General features: G+C 43.1%; 1 protein-coding gene across 3 annotated transcripts in view; it reads right to left on the bottom strand.

Annotated features, from left to right (window-relative positions):
- Positions 1-2,769: 2,769 nt before the first annotated feature.
- EIF5B (eukaryotic translation initiation factor 5B) overlaps positions 2,770-16,999 on the bottom strand; it is a 37,214-nt gene continuing 22,984 nt past the window's right edge. For all 3 annotated transcript variants that reach the window (XM_075092910.1, XM_075092900.1, XM_075092918.1), the window contains exons 10-24: positions 15,255-15,550; positions 14,524-14,631; positions 14,269-14,379; positions 13,334-13,401; positions 12,068-12,209; positions 11,855-11,986; positions 11,023-11,205; positions 10,735-10,896; positions 8,215-8,346; positions 6,812-6,943; positions 6,621-6,697; positions 6,344-6,508; positions 5,245-5,383; positions 4,480-4,641; positions 2,770-3,560 (exon numbers count right to left, since the gene is read on the bottom strand). In XM_075092910.1, the coding sequence (XP_074949011.1) occupies positions 3,453-3,560; positions 4,480-4,641; positions 5,245-5,383; positions 6,344-6,508; positions 6,621-6,697; positions 6,812-6,943; positions 8,215-8,346; positions 10,735-10,896; positions 11,023-11,205; positions 11,855-11,986; positions 12,068-12,209; positions 13,334-13,401; positions 14,269-14,379; positions 14,524-14,631; positions 15,255-15,550 (2,117 nt within the window). In that variant the 3' untranslated portion in view covers positions 2,770-3,452. The remainder of the gene's footprint in view (positions 3,561-4,479; positions 4,642-5,244; positions 5,384-6,343; positions 6,509-6,620; positions 6,698-6,811; positions 6,944-8,214; positions 8,347-10,734; positions 10,897-11,022; positions 11,206-11,854; positions 11,987-12,067; positions 12,210-13,333; positions 13,402-14,268; positions 14,380-14,523; positions 14,632-15,254; positions 15,551-16,999) is intronic.

Raw genomic sequence — 16,999 nt, forward strand, 5'->3', positions numbered from 1 at the left:
GGTTGTGCCCTTGGCAGCCCTTGTAATGCACGCTGGGAGAGGTACTGACGTAGCAGCCTTCTACAACAAGGTGATGGATGCAGGAAGGGCAGTAGATGCATCTCCTGTAACATCCCGATAGACAAGCTGCTGAAAGGTAGGCTAGAGCCAGGGACACAGGCTGAACATCACCTTAGGAGGCAGGTGCTGGGCACGGCCAGTAGTGGCACAAGCTCCTGTAGGCGCCAGGCCCAAGTGGTGTAACCCCACAAGCAGTGCCAGGGCCCGTCCTGTTCACCATCTTCACTGACATCCTGGGTGATGGGACAGAGCACACCCTCACCGACTTTGCTGAGGAGAGAAGCGTGGCTGATAAGGAAGAGGGCTGTGCTGCACCTGGAGAGACCCACAGGCTGGAGCAATGGGCTGGTAGGAACCTCGTGAAGTTCAACAAGAAGCAGCACAAAGTTGTGCACCCAAGGAGGAGCTGCCCCAGGCACGGGGGGCCAGCTGGCCAGAAAGCAGATCCACAGCTCAGGCCCTGTGGGTTGCCTGAGCCCAGCGATACTCTGCTCACAGCAGAGGTAGGCAACAGGCCCCCAGCTCACATGAGGAAGAGGATCACCAGCAGGTCAAAGGAGGAGATTCTTCCCCTCTGCTCAGCCCTGGTGGGACACACACGGAGTGCTGGGGCCAGTTCTGGGCTGCCCAGTACAAGAGGGATGCAGGCATCAGAGCAATGCCAACACGAGGCCAAAGGTGCTTACGGGTAGGGAGCTTTCTCACAGAACAAGGAGGACCTGAGAGGCCTGGGGCTGTCCCACCTGGAGAAGAGAAGGCTCAGGGGGATCTCATCTAACCATAAGCACCTGAAGGGGAATAAAGACAGACACTGCTCTGTGGTATCAAGCGAAAGGGCACAAAACCAGCACAAAACATTCCTTTTAGACACACACCCTGCCAGGCACACCCTGGAGCAGGCTGGCTGTCCACAGGAGTAGTGGCTGCTCCAGCAGTGGAGATGCTCAAAACCCAACACAAGTCCTGTGGAACCTGCTCCCACTGCCCCTCCCCTGCACACAGGGAAGGGTTGGACTTGCTGACTGCAACAGATCCTTCCAACAGCAGCCAGGCTCTGGTAAGTTAAGACTGGTTTTTTGCAGCTCAAGCGAGCCTGTCTAACAGCATCTGTGTGGAGATAGATACCTACAGCGAGAGAGAGGGACCTTACCTGAACCAAGTCTCTAGGTTTCCACTATTTTCCTTTAGAGCCCCTTTAGTTGCTGCTCTTGAAGCTTTTTCTTTTTTCCCTATTTAAGAAAACTGGCGTGTTTATTGTTCACACAGAGGAATATTTGCTGAAATTCAAGCAAGTACATTACCAGCTCAGTTGCAGGTACGCAGCTCGGGTTGTGCGAGTGCTGCTCAAGACAGACTTGAAACCAGGATTTTAAAAATAAGAACAACCTCAAAGCATTACTTAACTGAGTAAGGTTATTTGTAATTATATTTTCATTCTCCCTTAGTGATCCCTGCTTCATGCCCTTAAATATTATATTCAGCAGTCATCTGCTTCCCTAAAGCCTTTTAGCAAAGGTGTTTTATAAGTTCCACAACAGCAGCGCGATCCTTTTCCTAGAGCTTTTACCTGTGGGAAGCGCACCCTTCCGCATTCGCAGAAACAATCAATACATCAAGACCACAATGTTTGACATCTGGGTTCTTAACTTAAGAACTTTTTATTAGTGTAGTTTTCATGATTGCATAGTTTGCAAAAGAAAATCATAACAAATGCAGTCACCTCACTGTGATCATTCTACACTAAACCTCCGACGCACCCAGCAATTCGAGTTTGCACCACGCACCGACCGTGCTGAAAAGGTCCTTTGCAACAGCAAGGTTCAAGTCTAACAAACCAAAAAAATCCTGGTAATTTAAATTCCATTGCCAAAGGAGGTAAGTTATTATTAAATGTTCCTTTGTAATGGAGTCCACACAATCCCAATTATAAAATCCAGATTTTTTCTAACAAAAATATTAACCTAAGTGACAGAAGAAATCCCATCAAACTGCGTATTGCAACTTAAACTCCTGTAAATATTTTAAATGCTAAAAATCTCAGCTACGTGAAAAATCAATAATGATCTTGTTTCAGCTTGTGCTTCTGAAAAGCGTTTGTTCAGCTCCTCTCAACGCGAGCTGTAAGTGACCAGGAGACTACCTGCCGAGAGGTGTGTCAAGCTGTCATCCGAAGCAGGGAACCGGGGGGAAGGAGGGGTAGGAGGATGCCGGGATTCCAGACAGACCGACTCCTGGTCATCACAGACCACATTAACCAAAGGCCTTTTGAAGTGGTTCAGTCCCACGGCGTCTGATGACTCGAGAGCTTTGATGCAGCATCCAAGGCCAGCGCTTGCTTTCGGACAATCGTTTTGCAGGTGCTTACCCCGACTCCGAGCAGCCGTTGGAGAAGAGACGCCACATCCAAGCTCCTCCCAGCAGAGCCCCTCTGGGAGTCGGGACTCGCTAAACACTGGGCCTGCAAGTCCAGTGCTTCGGGAACACGGCAAGAGACATGAGCCACCAGCATCGCACCGCGCACGACACGCACTCCGCGAGGGGAAGCGAAGCCAGAGGAAGCAACACCTTTGAAGAAACGCCTTTGCTGGAAACATGCCTCCGTTGCTCTGCCAGGCACGGAGAGGCAAGCCTCCGCCTGGCACTTCCATGCCTGTCACAGCCCATGAAGCAAAACTTTGTTTATTGAAGGAAACTGTAAAACAAATGGGCTACTATGTCCATCTCCTTTATTTGCGGCTCTGCATTATAATGATTACAGGTCGACTTTCATGAACTGTACAAGCAGTAAAAGGCGGCCAACTATGCTTTACATCATTGTTTCACACAAAGCAAATACAGAAATATCCAATTGCCTAATTTTCTATTTAAAAAAATTTCTATAGGCACAAAGCAGAAGAATGTTGGAAAAGAGAGTCAAGGGAAGAGGTACGCATAAATAAAGAAGTACTTCTTACATCAAAAATGTCCCAAGAATCACAAAGTCTGCAGAAGCTTGGTTAATCAAATACTGCAGTACTGATCTCATCAGTATAAAAGTGAAAGAGCTTTAGTTCTGTAATAAAAATTCAATTTATTTTGTTTTATTTTGGAGAGGGGGAAGGAAAGAGGGTGGAAGGAAGGTGTGAGAGAAGGAAGGGCAAACTTTAAAACAGCAGCCAGTATTAGGGAGGGCAGTAGGAGAGGTCAACAGGCACATTGGAACCATGGGAACATGTAAATTGACCACTGTCAAACCAGTGTAAATTTCTTGGTTTCTCATGGAAAACATTTTATCCGCATATTTTCCTCGCAAACATATATCCAACACTGTCTTCAATATACGACTTTGTTGGTAACTTTTAGAACAGGAATAGCGCGTTTATTCCTGCCTCCCCATTGCTGTAAAAAGTTATCTAGATGATTTCAAACACTTTCTTCAGCTCTACTATAAGCTGCCAGTCAGACTTCTGCATTTCATCCCTGAACCAGTCCTTCAGAGCATCGATGGACTGACGGCTGATCTGTAACACACGAGACAAACCCATCAGAAACGTGCAGGTACATGTTAACAAAGGCAGCTTTTAGCGTGTTGGAAGCCATTAATCTGAAGAAAGGGCATCCATTTGCACGCAGGAAAGCTGGTGCGAATCCGTTTTGCAATGGATCTGCTGCACGACCCGTCCCAGTCACTTCCCTTCGCTTCCCCCCACAGCCCTTACGCAGGCTTCGGAGGCTGCAGAAGCAGAGACCATCTTACGGCAAGAATCTGAACCTGCAGCCAGAGAGAACCTCCCGCCTCCCCCGGTGCCCGCAGCACCAGCACCACCTCCCGGGCCCTGTCACAGGCCCTGCACCTCCAACCTGAAAAGTCCCTCTGGCTACCTGCGCCCAGCGCGTGTGGCACATGTGTGGCGGGTGCGTCTCACCACACAGTAACTAAGGCAGTTGCGGGTGCAGAGAGCTCTGGCTTCGCCTCTGACAGCAGAAAATGGAGTAAGGGATCATCTCCTCATCCGATTCCAGCGTTCCAGAATCGGAGCAACTGAAGTATTGCTATTTATTGCACAATTTCAAAGCTAGGCAAACACAATCATGCTGTCGTGCCACAGGAGGCTGCTACGCCACTCTGAGCATGAGCTACATACAACAGAACGAAAATAGCTCATTTAGCATTTTACCCTCTCAGGTGCAGGAAGCTGCAAGGTATTTTTAGCTGCAGTGCATCATTCCTTCGGTCCTCTTGAGGGGCACTAGCACAAGCCTCAAAACAAGGCTACAGAGAAACTCAGCTGAATAATGCCACACACGAACCATTTCAAGTACCTGTGGGTCTCTGATGGAAGGTTTCTAGCGTACGTTTTAGGCTTCGTGCAACACTTCCACTTCACACAAGCTACCACCATGTCATAAGCCCTCTCCAAAAATGCAGACTGCTTTTACCTTGCTGACGAGGATATCTGTTGCTTCAAAATGTCGTCCGTACATTTTAGGCGATTCACCAGGAATAGGTTCCAATTTCACACATACTTCTTGGCCTTTTTTTGCAACCTCCACTGACTTATGGTTTATTTCAATACTTGTAACTATTCCAATTTCAACAAACTGTAATAGAATGAGGCAGTTGTAACACCCGCCCACAAGACCCCAGCGTACACACACCTCTCTCGACTCAGGTTTACATATACAGAATTGCTCACAGGACCACCGCACTAGCAGAGTGGCCACCTCAGAACTGGCAAAGCCATACACGCTGCACTGTAAGCACATCGTATGGAAAAGGGCAGCAATGTCAAACCATCCACAGTTCCTTCCATGTCCATCCAGTGTCAATTTTTCACCCCTGAAGATGTCAGGAGGCGTCCATCCCCCGCCCTTATGAGGTACCAGGAACAACAGTTTTGCTTATTACTTTATACCACAACAGGGAAATGGCAGCAGGGGAGGAGGGAGGTTGACTGACAAACACCCTCTAGCCGTGCTTCCTCACAGGGCCGGCAGTCCAGAGGCTGGGCCCTGCTACAGGACTCGCCTCTGTTCCAGCGGAGAACAGCGAGATCACTGGGAAAGAGACTTGATCCAAGAGTCTGGATCTCATCTCCTACCAAAACTCTGCACGCTGAGGGAAGGCACACAAGCATTCCCAGTGAGTCATCCCAGGAACCACCAGGCAGATTAAACCTTTACTGAGAAGAGGCGCTTACTTACGTTTTTGCTAGGTACGCACATGGGAGTCCCCTGCTTCACCTGGCCGGCCTCCACCACCACACCCATCACTATTGGGTCACGAGAGTTGAAAATGAACTGAGGGAGTATTTTCATCTTGCAAGGAAACACGGCTATATGCCTGGAGGATGACAAAAGAAAAGGCATTTTGAAACAGAGAACTGGAGCAGTGTACACAACATTAACAGTCTGGCTTTCTCCCATGCTCCTTGGGCATTTATTCTAGGAGTGTCACCTGGAGAGAGATGGAGCAGGAAAACGCTCTTCCAGTCTCGGTAATTCTAGTCAATACTTGACCTTCAAGAACTACAGGGAACAATAATCAAGCACGGCTGGCATGGGTTTTATTCTGACTGCCTTGGGCAGTCAACTAAGACCAAGACCAAAGGAACAGGAATTTTACAGTATAATCATAATCTCAGAAGAGCACAGGAATAGAAATATTATTGCCTCAGCTCATCACACGGACTCCAAAAATTCAAAATTTTTGTTTGCAAAGTGAACCAATACATTTGAACACTGAGGTACGCAAACTCCAACTGGGATCAATATGAAATGAAATACATTCTCATTTATTTTGTCTGTCCTTACTTTACTGAGGACTAATGACACAGATGCCAAAAATTCATTTTGGGTACCTATAAATTCTTAAATGATTGCAAATACATGTTACTGCAGTCAGAATTAAGCCCTGTACACTGGAATTGCATAAATGTGAAACCACAGTATCTAAATGCCTTTAGTTTTGTCTCTTAGCTCTGCAAGACTAACCCACCTGTCACAAACTAGGAACAGAAGCTAAGCACACAAAGTGAACCTTGTTAAGAACTTTACACAATAGTTTTGGCTAAATCTTAGTACTGCTTCACAACTCTCACCCTACTCAGCCTAATCCCAGGTGTACACAATTAGACTGGAGTTACTGTCCTACCCTCTTCCTCCTTTCCTTCCTTCCTTCCCATCAGAGCTACATGCTAAAAAACAACATGGAAACAAGATGTTAAATGCAATTTCATTTGTAATAAAACAATTAAAAGACACTTATTTGGGAAGCATCCAGAACAGGATTGCTCTTACTTACCTGAATTCCTCTTGTTTCTGTTTTTTGTAGTCTTGTCTATATTTTGTGAAGGCATCAAATAAGTGATAAATTATTTCAGCACTAAAAATTCTAACTCCTAAACTCTCAGCCATTTCCTGCGCATCCCGTTCGATCCTCACATCAAATGCCAGAATGACTGCGTATCTGTAAGTGATAAGAAGTCAGGCGGTTCACTAGACAGACCACAGAGCCAAAGAGCGGCCCTTCCTCAAACACCACCACGCTTTTAACAGAGTAAAGCAAAGAAGTTACTTACTGCGGGTCGTGCTCCAACATAACCGATGCCTTCATAACATCTTTTTTATGGACAGGACCTATATTAATTCCTGAATACTGACGAAGAGGAAAGCCACACAGATCAGTCACTAATCTTTCTGAGTCAAAAGGAAACAGTTATCAACTAAAATGTAGAAACAAGAACATCAGGCACAGCACAGAAGTACTTACTGGCACTTCTGATGTTTTAAGAAATTCAAGTAATGCTTCCAAAGAGCCTAAAGTAGAAGCCTGGACATAAACACCTTTCTCTTCTAATTTGATTGCATTCAGTGTTTGCTTCAGTTCATGTATTAGTTCATCCTTCAGGAAAAAAGAAGCAAAAGCAACTTTTAGTTCTATTGCTATCATGCCTCAGGGTACAAAGTTTTTCTGTTCAGGAGCTGCTGAAAGGATGCGGCAGCCATACCCAGAGGTACCGACTTGGTACTTGGCGATACACCGCTGCCCATTTCTGGCACTGGAAAAGTCTGCACTGAACTGGACTTGAGGGTTTTGCAAGGTGATCATGTGGCACAAAGCAGATGCCCATCTTGGGAGCCAGGAACGTTTCTCCACAGACTACACATTGCTCTTCCCAGCACTCTTAAGTTTCTACTGGCAAGACTGAGCGCACCCACGCCCCGCAGCGTGTGGCACTATCTGTGGTTGCCTAACTGAGGGTCAACAATAAAAGCAGACGTTTCTAAAACCATGAGCTGGAAAGGGCTCTGAACACTCTTTAGGCCTGGGTGCAAAACAGAGGATACAAGAGCAGCAAGGCCATTTTGCTGCTTTCAGAGAAGTTAAAAAATTGTGTTTTGAGAACCCGTGCCTTTTAAACCCACTCGGTCTTTTCCTCTGCCAACTGAATGGGTGTTGCCATTTACTTTAAGCCTTCACATATCTACTACTAGTACACTTTACGTACTCATGTGTACCCAGAAACAAGGTCTGTATTTGGATGGCCTGAAAGACTAACCTCCCTTTAGAGGCAAAGTTAGCCTTCTGTCTACTTAAAGCAAAACTATGGTTGAAAGCAAGCTATCAACATGTGAGTTTCCTTTTTGAACTAACTTCCTGGCTTTGGAGAACAGGAGCATCTCTTCTCAATTTTGGTTTTGAGATAGCTACAGTCTTTCCTCTGCCGTTTTTAAAGTATAAGTCACAAAAGGCATTTACTACAGCAGTCTTAAATCAGCTTCACAACTATGATGGTTTGAACAACTCCACTGGCAGATATTTGCCTAAAACAATTTAATTGGAAGATATGCATAAATTACTATGAATACCAGATCAGTAATTAACATATAGTCCAACTACGCAATGATACTTGTTTTCAAACCTTACCCTACCAGCAGAGACACCCCAGCAAAATATCAGGGAAAAGCCAAGGGTCAAGATACTAAACGCATCACCACGCTAATGCTTCACATGGACACAAGGCTATAGCATGTTATTTTAACAGTTTTTAACACACAGCCAAAAAAAGCAAGTTACTTGCATACTGAGCTTTCAAATTTGAATAAGCGTCAGCACCAGAGGACTCAGTCACCATCAGTTTAAGTGCCTTATTTTAGCATAAGCCATCTCACCTTGAGGACTGGGACTTCATCCTCTTTATATGCTACAAGCAATGGCAAACCAGCCAATGTTTTTTCCAAATCTTTCCCAAGAATCTTCACACCTTGAGCAGCAACGACCTCTTTGTGCTTTTCATACTGGTTCTGAAAAGGAGAATAAGCAATAGCAAAGAGTTCATGTGGATGCTACACAGCAGCACCGAGTAGTGCTGAGCAGCTAAAGACCTTGCCACCCGTAAGCACAGCAGACTGCACGACAGTGAACTCCAGCACCTCCCGTCCTTCGTCACTGGTTTTTCTCTACTTCACATTCCTGACATGCTGTTTCAGTCCACATGCTCCCCCTCCCATCAGATAACGTTCCTGCCCCTGCCAAGGAGGGCAGGGCAGGGGGAATAGTCTAAAAACAAAGAAGGCAGCCAAAAAGGAATATATACTAGAAAAGAACAAGCAGGGAAAGGCAGCTGCTCACTAAAAAAAAACCCCCACACAAATTCAGCCCCATAGGGAAGTAAGGGGAAGATGCTGACAGCTAAACTAAAGCACTAGAGCTGATACAGCCCCAGGCCCTGTGAGAGAAGAGCTGCCTCATCCTCCCATCCAGCCTTCTCCCACACATAGTTCCATGCTTGATTCCCCAAGTGCTCCTCCCCACCCAGGGGAACCTTGAAGATCTCTCCCCACTCAGGGCATGGCCCCAAGGCATCAGAGCAGCAGTTATTTCTGAAGACCTTTAAATCAACGTTGGAGCAATTTTCTGGTTTATTTCTTCATTTCTTTTGCTTAGGAAATGTTCCAACCTTTTCTTGAAACTGCAAGGCAGCTTCCTTCCTCAGTAAGCACTTTGTTCCTGCAAGCCTCTATTCTTTCGCCCTTCACCCCAAAATCTGGGACTTATTTTAAGGATGACAATTCCCCATGGGCAGGCTGAAATAAAACGTATCCTCATTGTCTCCTTCAAAAAAAAAAATAAAGCTCCCCTAGATCCACTTCTCCAGCTAAAGGTTCCCAACCCAGTGTTCTTTGTCTTGGTGCTGGTACCCTGTGCTCCATCTCCCACCAAAGTGCAGAACCTCATCTGAAGATCTTGTTGATGGGAACCTGTGATCTGTTACATTGCTGTCCAATCCCACAAAAAACCCTTCAGTCTCATAAGAGTCTCACACACCAGTTTATCTTCTGCTTTAAATAAAGGGAAGCAAGTAGACAAATGCTTTCAATTCATTCCTCATGGTACCAGAATATATTCAACAGCTTCCAACAAAGCAGAGAACATAGTCTAAGCATAAACATCAATTTTCCTTTTGCCACTCTCTAGCCATTATCAAGTTATTACTGTAAAGCTGCACTCCTGAGCAGGAAGCCCGAGTTAAGACTGTCCGAGGCAACTGTCCTACCCCACAGGTGTATCAGACTGCTACACGCACAAGTGGAAGGACTGGCTCATCTTCTTATTTAAAGCAGGCCAAGAAGCTCTTGCTCAGGCTACACCTCAACGTCAATTCTGCACCCTTCAGCACCTCTGAGGCCACAATGGTCTCATGACCAAGGATCACTGTGGCAGAGAGAATGGCAACGTAAACCCAGGCCACAGCAATTAGTACTATTTTACAGGAAGGAACTAGATTAAACAGTAAGGACTGCAGTGGCCTCCAGTGACACATTGTGAAGAACACAATTGTTACAGCCTTAGATTAGGACTCCAATGCTAGTTTTCCACTGCTAAGCCAAACCTTTAAGGCCTGTCCTAATACACTCACCTAGGTTATCTGTACAGTTTTCTGTTTGCCCTCAGCAAAATGGGCTTAGACATGCATTCCTCCCCTTTTGCACAGGAAAAACCAGAGCAGCTCTTTTCATCATCTTTGAATTGTAGGTATTACTATTAACGTATGTTTTAAAGTATTTACAGCCTCTAGTTTCTGTGGCTCTCCTCTTCCTTTCATGGAAAGGAAGAGAGGCAGGATCTCCAATTCAGTGTCTCTCCCCAGTCTATTAAGACTAGGGCAGCAACACCCCCAACAACTCTTGAAAATGACAAGAGGCTGCAGATTCTGCTGAAGTCCTGGTCATCGCCACTCACCAACTACTCCTAGAAACTCACTTGTTCACTTTTCTCAAATGTAAGCGTATATGATTTTTTTTATTTAAAAAAACTAATAATTTTTACTAATAACATATACTTTAACTCAGAATTCGTTGTACTACTACACTCCAATTTCCACTTACGATGCGTATCTCCCTCACACATAGCCACACGCTTGAATCCCTTACTAAAGCGTACACATCTTAATGCTCACTGCAGGACAACTCCTTGATTCTTTTCTTTGCCACTGTGACAGACACATCAATAGGTATATACAAGTACATTCATGAAAATACCAGACATGCACCGTCATCCCCTTTAATTTGTCCATAGATACTGCTAATACAACTGCACTCTACTACATTCTCATTTTTTATAGAACTTAGGGGTTTTTTTCCTGTTTCTAAACCTTCTCTGAACATCAGTACACTAACCAGTTTCCATACCTTAACTCGTAGCTCCTTCATCGGAGGAGGTAACAGAAGACCTCTAATCTGAGTTACTATAGGACCTTCTACCCCAGGAACAATAATGGTGTCTCCTTCTCTCAGGCGTCCATTAATCAAAATCACATCTATGGTAGTGCCCATGCCTGGCAGTGCTTTAACCTGAGTGAAAGGGGGGGAAAAAGTTACTCCCTACTTCAGCACTTCAAACACACCTTTTTAACCAGGAAGAAGGGGGCAGGGAAGAGAAATTTCTAGATGAATTTCAAAGAATAGCTGCTGAATTACCTCCATGACTTGAGCTCTCAGCTCCTGACACTCAGCCAGTCTCTTGGTCAGCATAGTTTGCGTTAGCTCAACGAGAAGAGCTATCAGACTTCCCATGCCATCCCCTGTGTGAGCAGAGGTAGGTACAAGAGAAACAAAAGTGCGGGGATCCTTATTCTCATAAAACAAGGCAGCGTTCAAGCCCTGGAATCAGGATTAACAGTTACATAGGGAACAACATACACACACATCAGTATTAACATCCAACCCCAGTCAATTACTATTGCATTTTTTCAAATCCCAATTTAAAAAAAAGAGAAAAACCCAGTTGTCACTGAGTGTATGCTATGGAACACGAAGCCTCAACCCACAGTTGGATGCAGTATGGAATAACTCTACAAAGCTAATTACCACATCTAGCTTCTAGACAGCATTGTATGTCACCAACAGAAGTTCCCAGAACAGATGCGATTCACGCCCTGCCAGCAACCAAGGGAACAAGAGACAGATGGGATTCTCTGAGGCAATTCCGAAAGAGAGAAAGAATAGGGACAGCAAACTTAATCTGCTGTTCATGACTCCATTGACCACACACAGCATTTAGCTGCTACTTTTCTCTAAACTAGCACTCTAAGGATGGAGCAGTTAAGAGATTAATTTAGCAACAACAAAGTTCGGTTTATGAGGGGTAAACACCAATGTGTCAGAAGAGATGCAACAGTGTTCTTGATATTGCAAGCTGTTTTGTGAAAAGAAAAAACCCGCCAAAACAAAGACACCCCCCACATAAACCAGACCACCCACTGTCACTATCACCTTTGTTATCCAAAGGACGCTGAATATTCCAGCTTACCTGTTTTGCAAATTCTACTATGATAGCTTTCGCACGTTCTTCAAATTCATCTTTCGTATTCTTTTTCTGCTTCTTTAATGTCACAGCTACATCTGTATCTGGACTTTTCTTCCAGTCATATAGCCTATCAATCTTGAAAATACAGCGGTCGTCAAATGCCGAATACACTATTAGAGTAGAAAACCACACTATTAGAGTAAAAAGCTATCTTACCTTGTTGAGAGCTACTATAAAGGGGCATTTCTTTGATTTCAACAGATTTATTGATTCAATTGTCTGTGGCTCCAAACCATGCATGATGTCAACTACAAGTATAGCAATATCACAAAGTGAGCTTCCTCTATTTCTTAGATTGCTGTGGCAATAAAGAGGAAAAACAAAAAAATCAGTCACGTGGCAACAGAATTAAAAAAAACACCAAATGCAATGTCAAACTTATTGACCAACAAAAAGCTAAAGCTGATCAAGTAGTTATTTTTCCGCTCAAAAACGTAAATTATATTCAAAAAAGCATTCAAACCACACTGTATAAATTCAATTTAACAGAATATATTAAAGTATGTGTAAGCAAAAATAAGTAACTACTATTCGCCCAAGAGTTTTCGTATTATATATTTTTACAAGTTGTGTTCTGATTTTTTCTGATAACTGACACATTTCCAGTGAAACAGTGCAAAATCTGAACAAGACAGTTTATCATATAATACTACATAAACACTAAGCTTATCAGACATCTTTGGTGCCAAACAAAACCTGGCTAGAAGCTGAAGAGCTGTAAGTGGTACGATACCAAGGTACTGATCAGAACATTACCAAGTGCCCTAAACATGGCATTTCAATGCTTGCAGAGGTTTACGTTTAAGAACAAAGTCTTAATCCTTCTGTTTGGAGATTTCAACCGAGCACTACCTCAGTGAGTACAGTTATGCATATCATGTTTTAAATTTAAAAGTTGATTTAGTGGCTTGCCTGCATGCCTCTGGTGTTCCTAGACAGTATATCATCTCTGCCAAGACTGAGCTGACTTGTGCAACTGGTAACTTCCAGTCTTATGAACTCAGTTACCTTAACTGGGGCGCTATGAACTGGAGGCTAGGGCAGATGTTTTAATTTTTCATAGCAGAGTACTTAGGTCACCTGAAGTCCTCACCTTTTCTTCTCCAGCTAGCTTCGTGCTTCCATCCTTCCTCTTACACTAACTATTAAAAAAAGTTATTTACATGCTTTTTCAGATGTTCATGGCTCAACTGGCACAAAGACAGAAAATTGATCAGATACAAAAGGACAGTAATTAACCAGTTATAAAAAGCACCTGCAAACTAAACAAATTCACTTATTCCTCTACCTTAGGTTGACTGGTTTTTTTTGAAGTGAGAAGAAACACAATGGATTTGGCAAAGATGTAGCACTTTGTTAAAAATATGTCTAGATGCTTTAGCCATCACTTCTAGGAGGTACTATATTGTGAGAAAACATTACCTGAAAGACTCATGTCCTGGAGTGTCGATTATCAGCATGCCTGGAATTTTTATATTCTCTCTGTCAAACTAACATTTCAAGATATTAGCCATCATGTAAAGATTACACAAGAAAAATAAACCTAAGAGCTGGCAGCATTACTGACAACCTTCACTTCAAAAATACAGTTGCACGTGTTAAGGCCAGCACCCTTCTTAAACCGAATCAGTCAAAGCTCATTTCAATATAGAAAAAATACAACACAGCGCATTCCCCTAGGTATCAAGTGGCCTTAAGTTCAGCTAAAATCTGAAAGACAACGCAGCCTACAGAGGAAAAAATAGTTCAGGCTAGCGAGATTGATCATCCTTGTCTTGAACATTTCCTCCTCTCCACTGACTTTACATTTTTGATAAATTGCATAACATCTTGGAAAAAGCCATCACTACCAAGGTTTTTCACTCAGCTGCTGCTGCAAGCAAAATAGGATATAGTATCCAAAACAAGCAATACGGAACAGTTACTATTTCTGTAACACAATAAAATTCATCACCCAGGAATTGGCTCAATTTCAGCACACAGAGTAAAAAGGTACCTCCTTAACAGAAAATACACTCAGTTTCAAAAATCTCAATTTCAAATCAAGGTATTGACAAATAAGTAGTCTGTGTACATATGTGTACTGTCCAGAACAGACTAAGCAGTATTTGTGTATTTTTCTGAAGAAGTGGCAATGCATTAAATGAAGCCAAATGTATCAACTAAAATGAAAAATGAGACAGCCTCCCCTTTGCAGGGTGGGGAAGGGGCAAAGAGGATAGGAATTTAAAAAAACCCAACCCTAATACTAAAGATGGGGGAGACACACCTGACAGTGTCAGGAAATCTCACAAGGCCTTAACTAGTTTACATTTCATATTTTTAAAAAAAACAGTCTTTGAAGTGCTATAACTTACATTTTTCACCATCTTGGTTTGCTCATTAATAGCTTCAAGGGGAACGTTAGTCGCACCAATCTGCTGAGTGATACCACCAGCTTCACTGTCCTGTACATGAGTGTGGCGGAGCTGAAGGCAAAAAAGAGACCAGAAATACTTACATGTAAGAGACTAAAATAATCTAAGTACACCTTAATTCTTCCTATTTTCAACAAAAAAACCCACATGCGTAAACAAGGTGCACAGGCAGTGCCTTCACATTCCACACCTTACCTTATCTAAAATTTTGGTCTTCCCTGTGTCTACATGCCCCAGGACACAGATAACTGGTGCTCTGAGCTTCTCAGTGTTCATGTTTTTGCTGTTTTCAGCTCGTCGCTTCTATGTAAAAGACACAAAAATTGATAAGTATAAGCCAAAAACAACAGCTCACCACTTGACTCAGTTACATACATACATGAACCAGAGTTAACTGTGGGACACAAACTTTCAAGACAATTCAAGGTCTGCCCTCCCTTTTTGGGCAAATCAAAAATTTAAAACCGTTTTCGTTTGATTTTGGTTAGAATCTAGTAGGCTAAGTTGCTGTATCCCCTAACATGTAGCTTTGTTGATGGTATGTTCTGAAGAAGCATCTTGGCTAAGGAAACTGAGGACACTAGCAGCCACAAAAATGTTGAACAGTTTAGAAATAAATCTTTTACACTGGTGAAATATCTATCTAATGGATAAAGGCCTCTTTCTCTAAGCAGGGGAGAGGTGGAGGGGAACGACACTGAAGTGGGCATTCTTCATGATCAAGTTGCCTAAAATCAAATACTTCAGCTTCAGGCAAGAACTGGTCTTTTTTCTTAACTCTATTTTTGGACCTGCCTAAATATTAGTCATGACATAGCCATTATTTTGACAAATATGGTTAAAAGGCCTTTTGGTGAATAGAAGATTAACTTCCTTCTTATACAACACAAGAGTCCAGCCGTTCAAATAAAGTTGTATCTCAGTACCTCAATTCTCCGTTTAGCTTTGTCATAAGCACGCTCTTCCTTAGTGCGGTCATCATCAGAGTCGTACTCAGAATCAGAGCTAATTTCCTTGCTGGGCTTTTTTTCCATAGATTGTTTTCCAATAGCTTGGGAGTCTGCCTCTCTCTCATCTGAGGTCTTGTCATCCTCATCTTCACTCCCTTCACTATCTTCAGATTCTTCACTCTCCTCTTCCTCTTCCTCCTCATCATCTTCTTCCTCCTCTTCCTCATCCACTTCATTTTGTTCTTTGACTTCAACGTGGACAGGTTTGCTCTCTGTCAAAAAAAATCAAAGTCTAAAGTAAAAATCCTGTATTAAATCCACACTTATGGGGGAGAAGGCAAGAAAAAAGAGACTATAAGAGTAAGGACTGAGAGTAGGTTCCATTCAAGAAGTGCTAGTCAAGATCATTTTTCAACTTTCAATATAAAAATGTGTTTCATGTTCAGACCTGCTGACTTTTGTTTAGAATTGTGCTAGCAGAGTGAGCTTGGGGTGGGGGAGAGGAACGATATCAGCACACTTATGCTTGACATCTTTTGCAAATATTCAGATAAAGTCAATATTCTTTAAAGCTGTGTGCTCTTCATAAAGAAACAAATGCACTAACACCTTTAAGCAGAAAGCCAAAGTACTCCAAATTCAACAAAATTTGGATCCTCTATTACTGATCAGGAATACACACTTAAGCAGAAGTAACAATCAGAACAAATTATCTCTTCTGTATCTTCAGAGGTCTCATCTCAAGGTTTTCCTACACTGTTCAGAGAAGATTAATATTTTTCAGAGAAATACCTCAGTAAACAACCAAAAAGAACTACAGAAAAAAATTCCTTTGAACTCTTCTTATTTATCATACTTGCGAAATTATAAGAGACAAGCTAATGAACACTTAAAAGCCACACACTGTCTTCCTTACAGAGCTGCTAGGAGGCTCACTGCTCTTAGAGATTAGTTATGTTTTCTTGCTATGCTGAAAATCCATCAGCTTAGTAATATACTAAGTCTAATTCCTAGAAAGGCTCTTCTGGATCACACTGGCAGATCCTTCAAATCCAAGCAGCAAGAAGTGGGATGTGACATTCTCCCCAGGACAGTGGCAACAGACTAAAACAGACTTTCAAGAAAGCAAGCGGCCCTCAGTACTCTAAATAGATGAGTCCAGCACCACAGAAACACACTTGTGCCAAAATAAAATCCATACTGCTGTACATATACATATGTATATAAAACAACACACTTGAAAGCACAGGTGCCAGAAGTGCAGGGCTAGGCAAGTCAAAAAAATACTTGAACAGTCTTTGATCTTAAGGAACAACGGAGACACGTCACGGAAGCACTAAGAACAGTAATCAACTCCTGTACAGGAAGACTCATGGCAGCTTTCTCCACCACTGGAAGAAGATACCCGAGAAGTTATTCCTGCATTCTTGTGCAGCTCTAACTTCCACATAAACATCATTGTTGGCCACAGACAGAAAGTGGGCTTTGGCATGTATGCACAGGAATATGAATGTTGTGGCAATTCTTCCTTTTCTTCCACAGATGCCTCTCAAAGAAGCAGATGAGGGAAGGTACCTAGAAGCTACTATAATGCATGCACACTAACCTTTGTGCCATCTCAGTCCCCCCCACTTCTTTGAGAACTTGTCTCAAAAGTACTCTCCTAGATGTTGCCAGATTTGTGTAGTGAAGCTGTTATGGCGTTGGAATGGTTACTAGAG

Source organism: Phalacrocorax aristotelis, chromosome 1 (assembly GCF_949628215.1).
Source record: "Phalacrocorax aristotelis chromosome 1, bGulAri2.1, whole genome shotgun sequence".
NCBI lineage: Eukaryota > Metazoa > Chordata > Aves > Suliformes > Phalacrocoracidae > Phalacrocorax > Phalacrocorax aristotelis.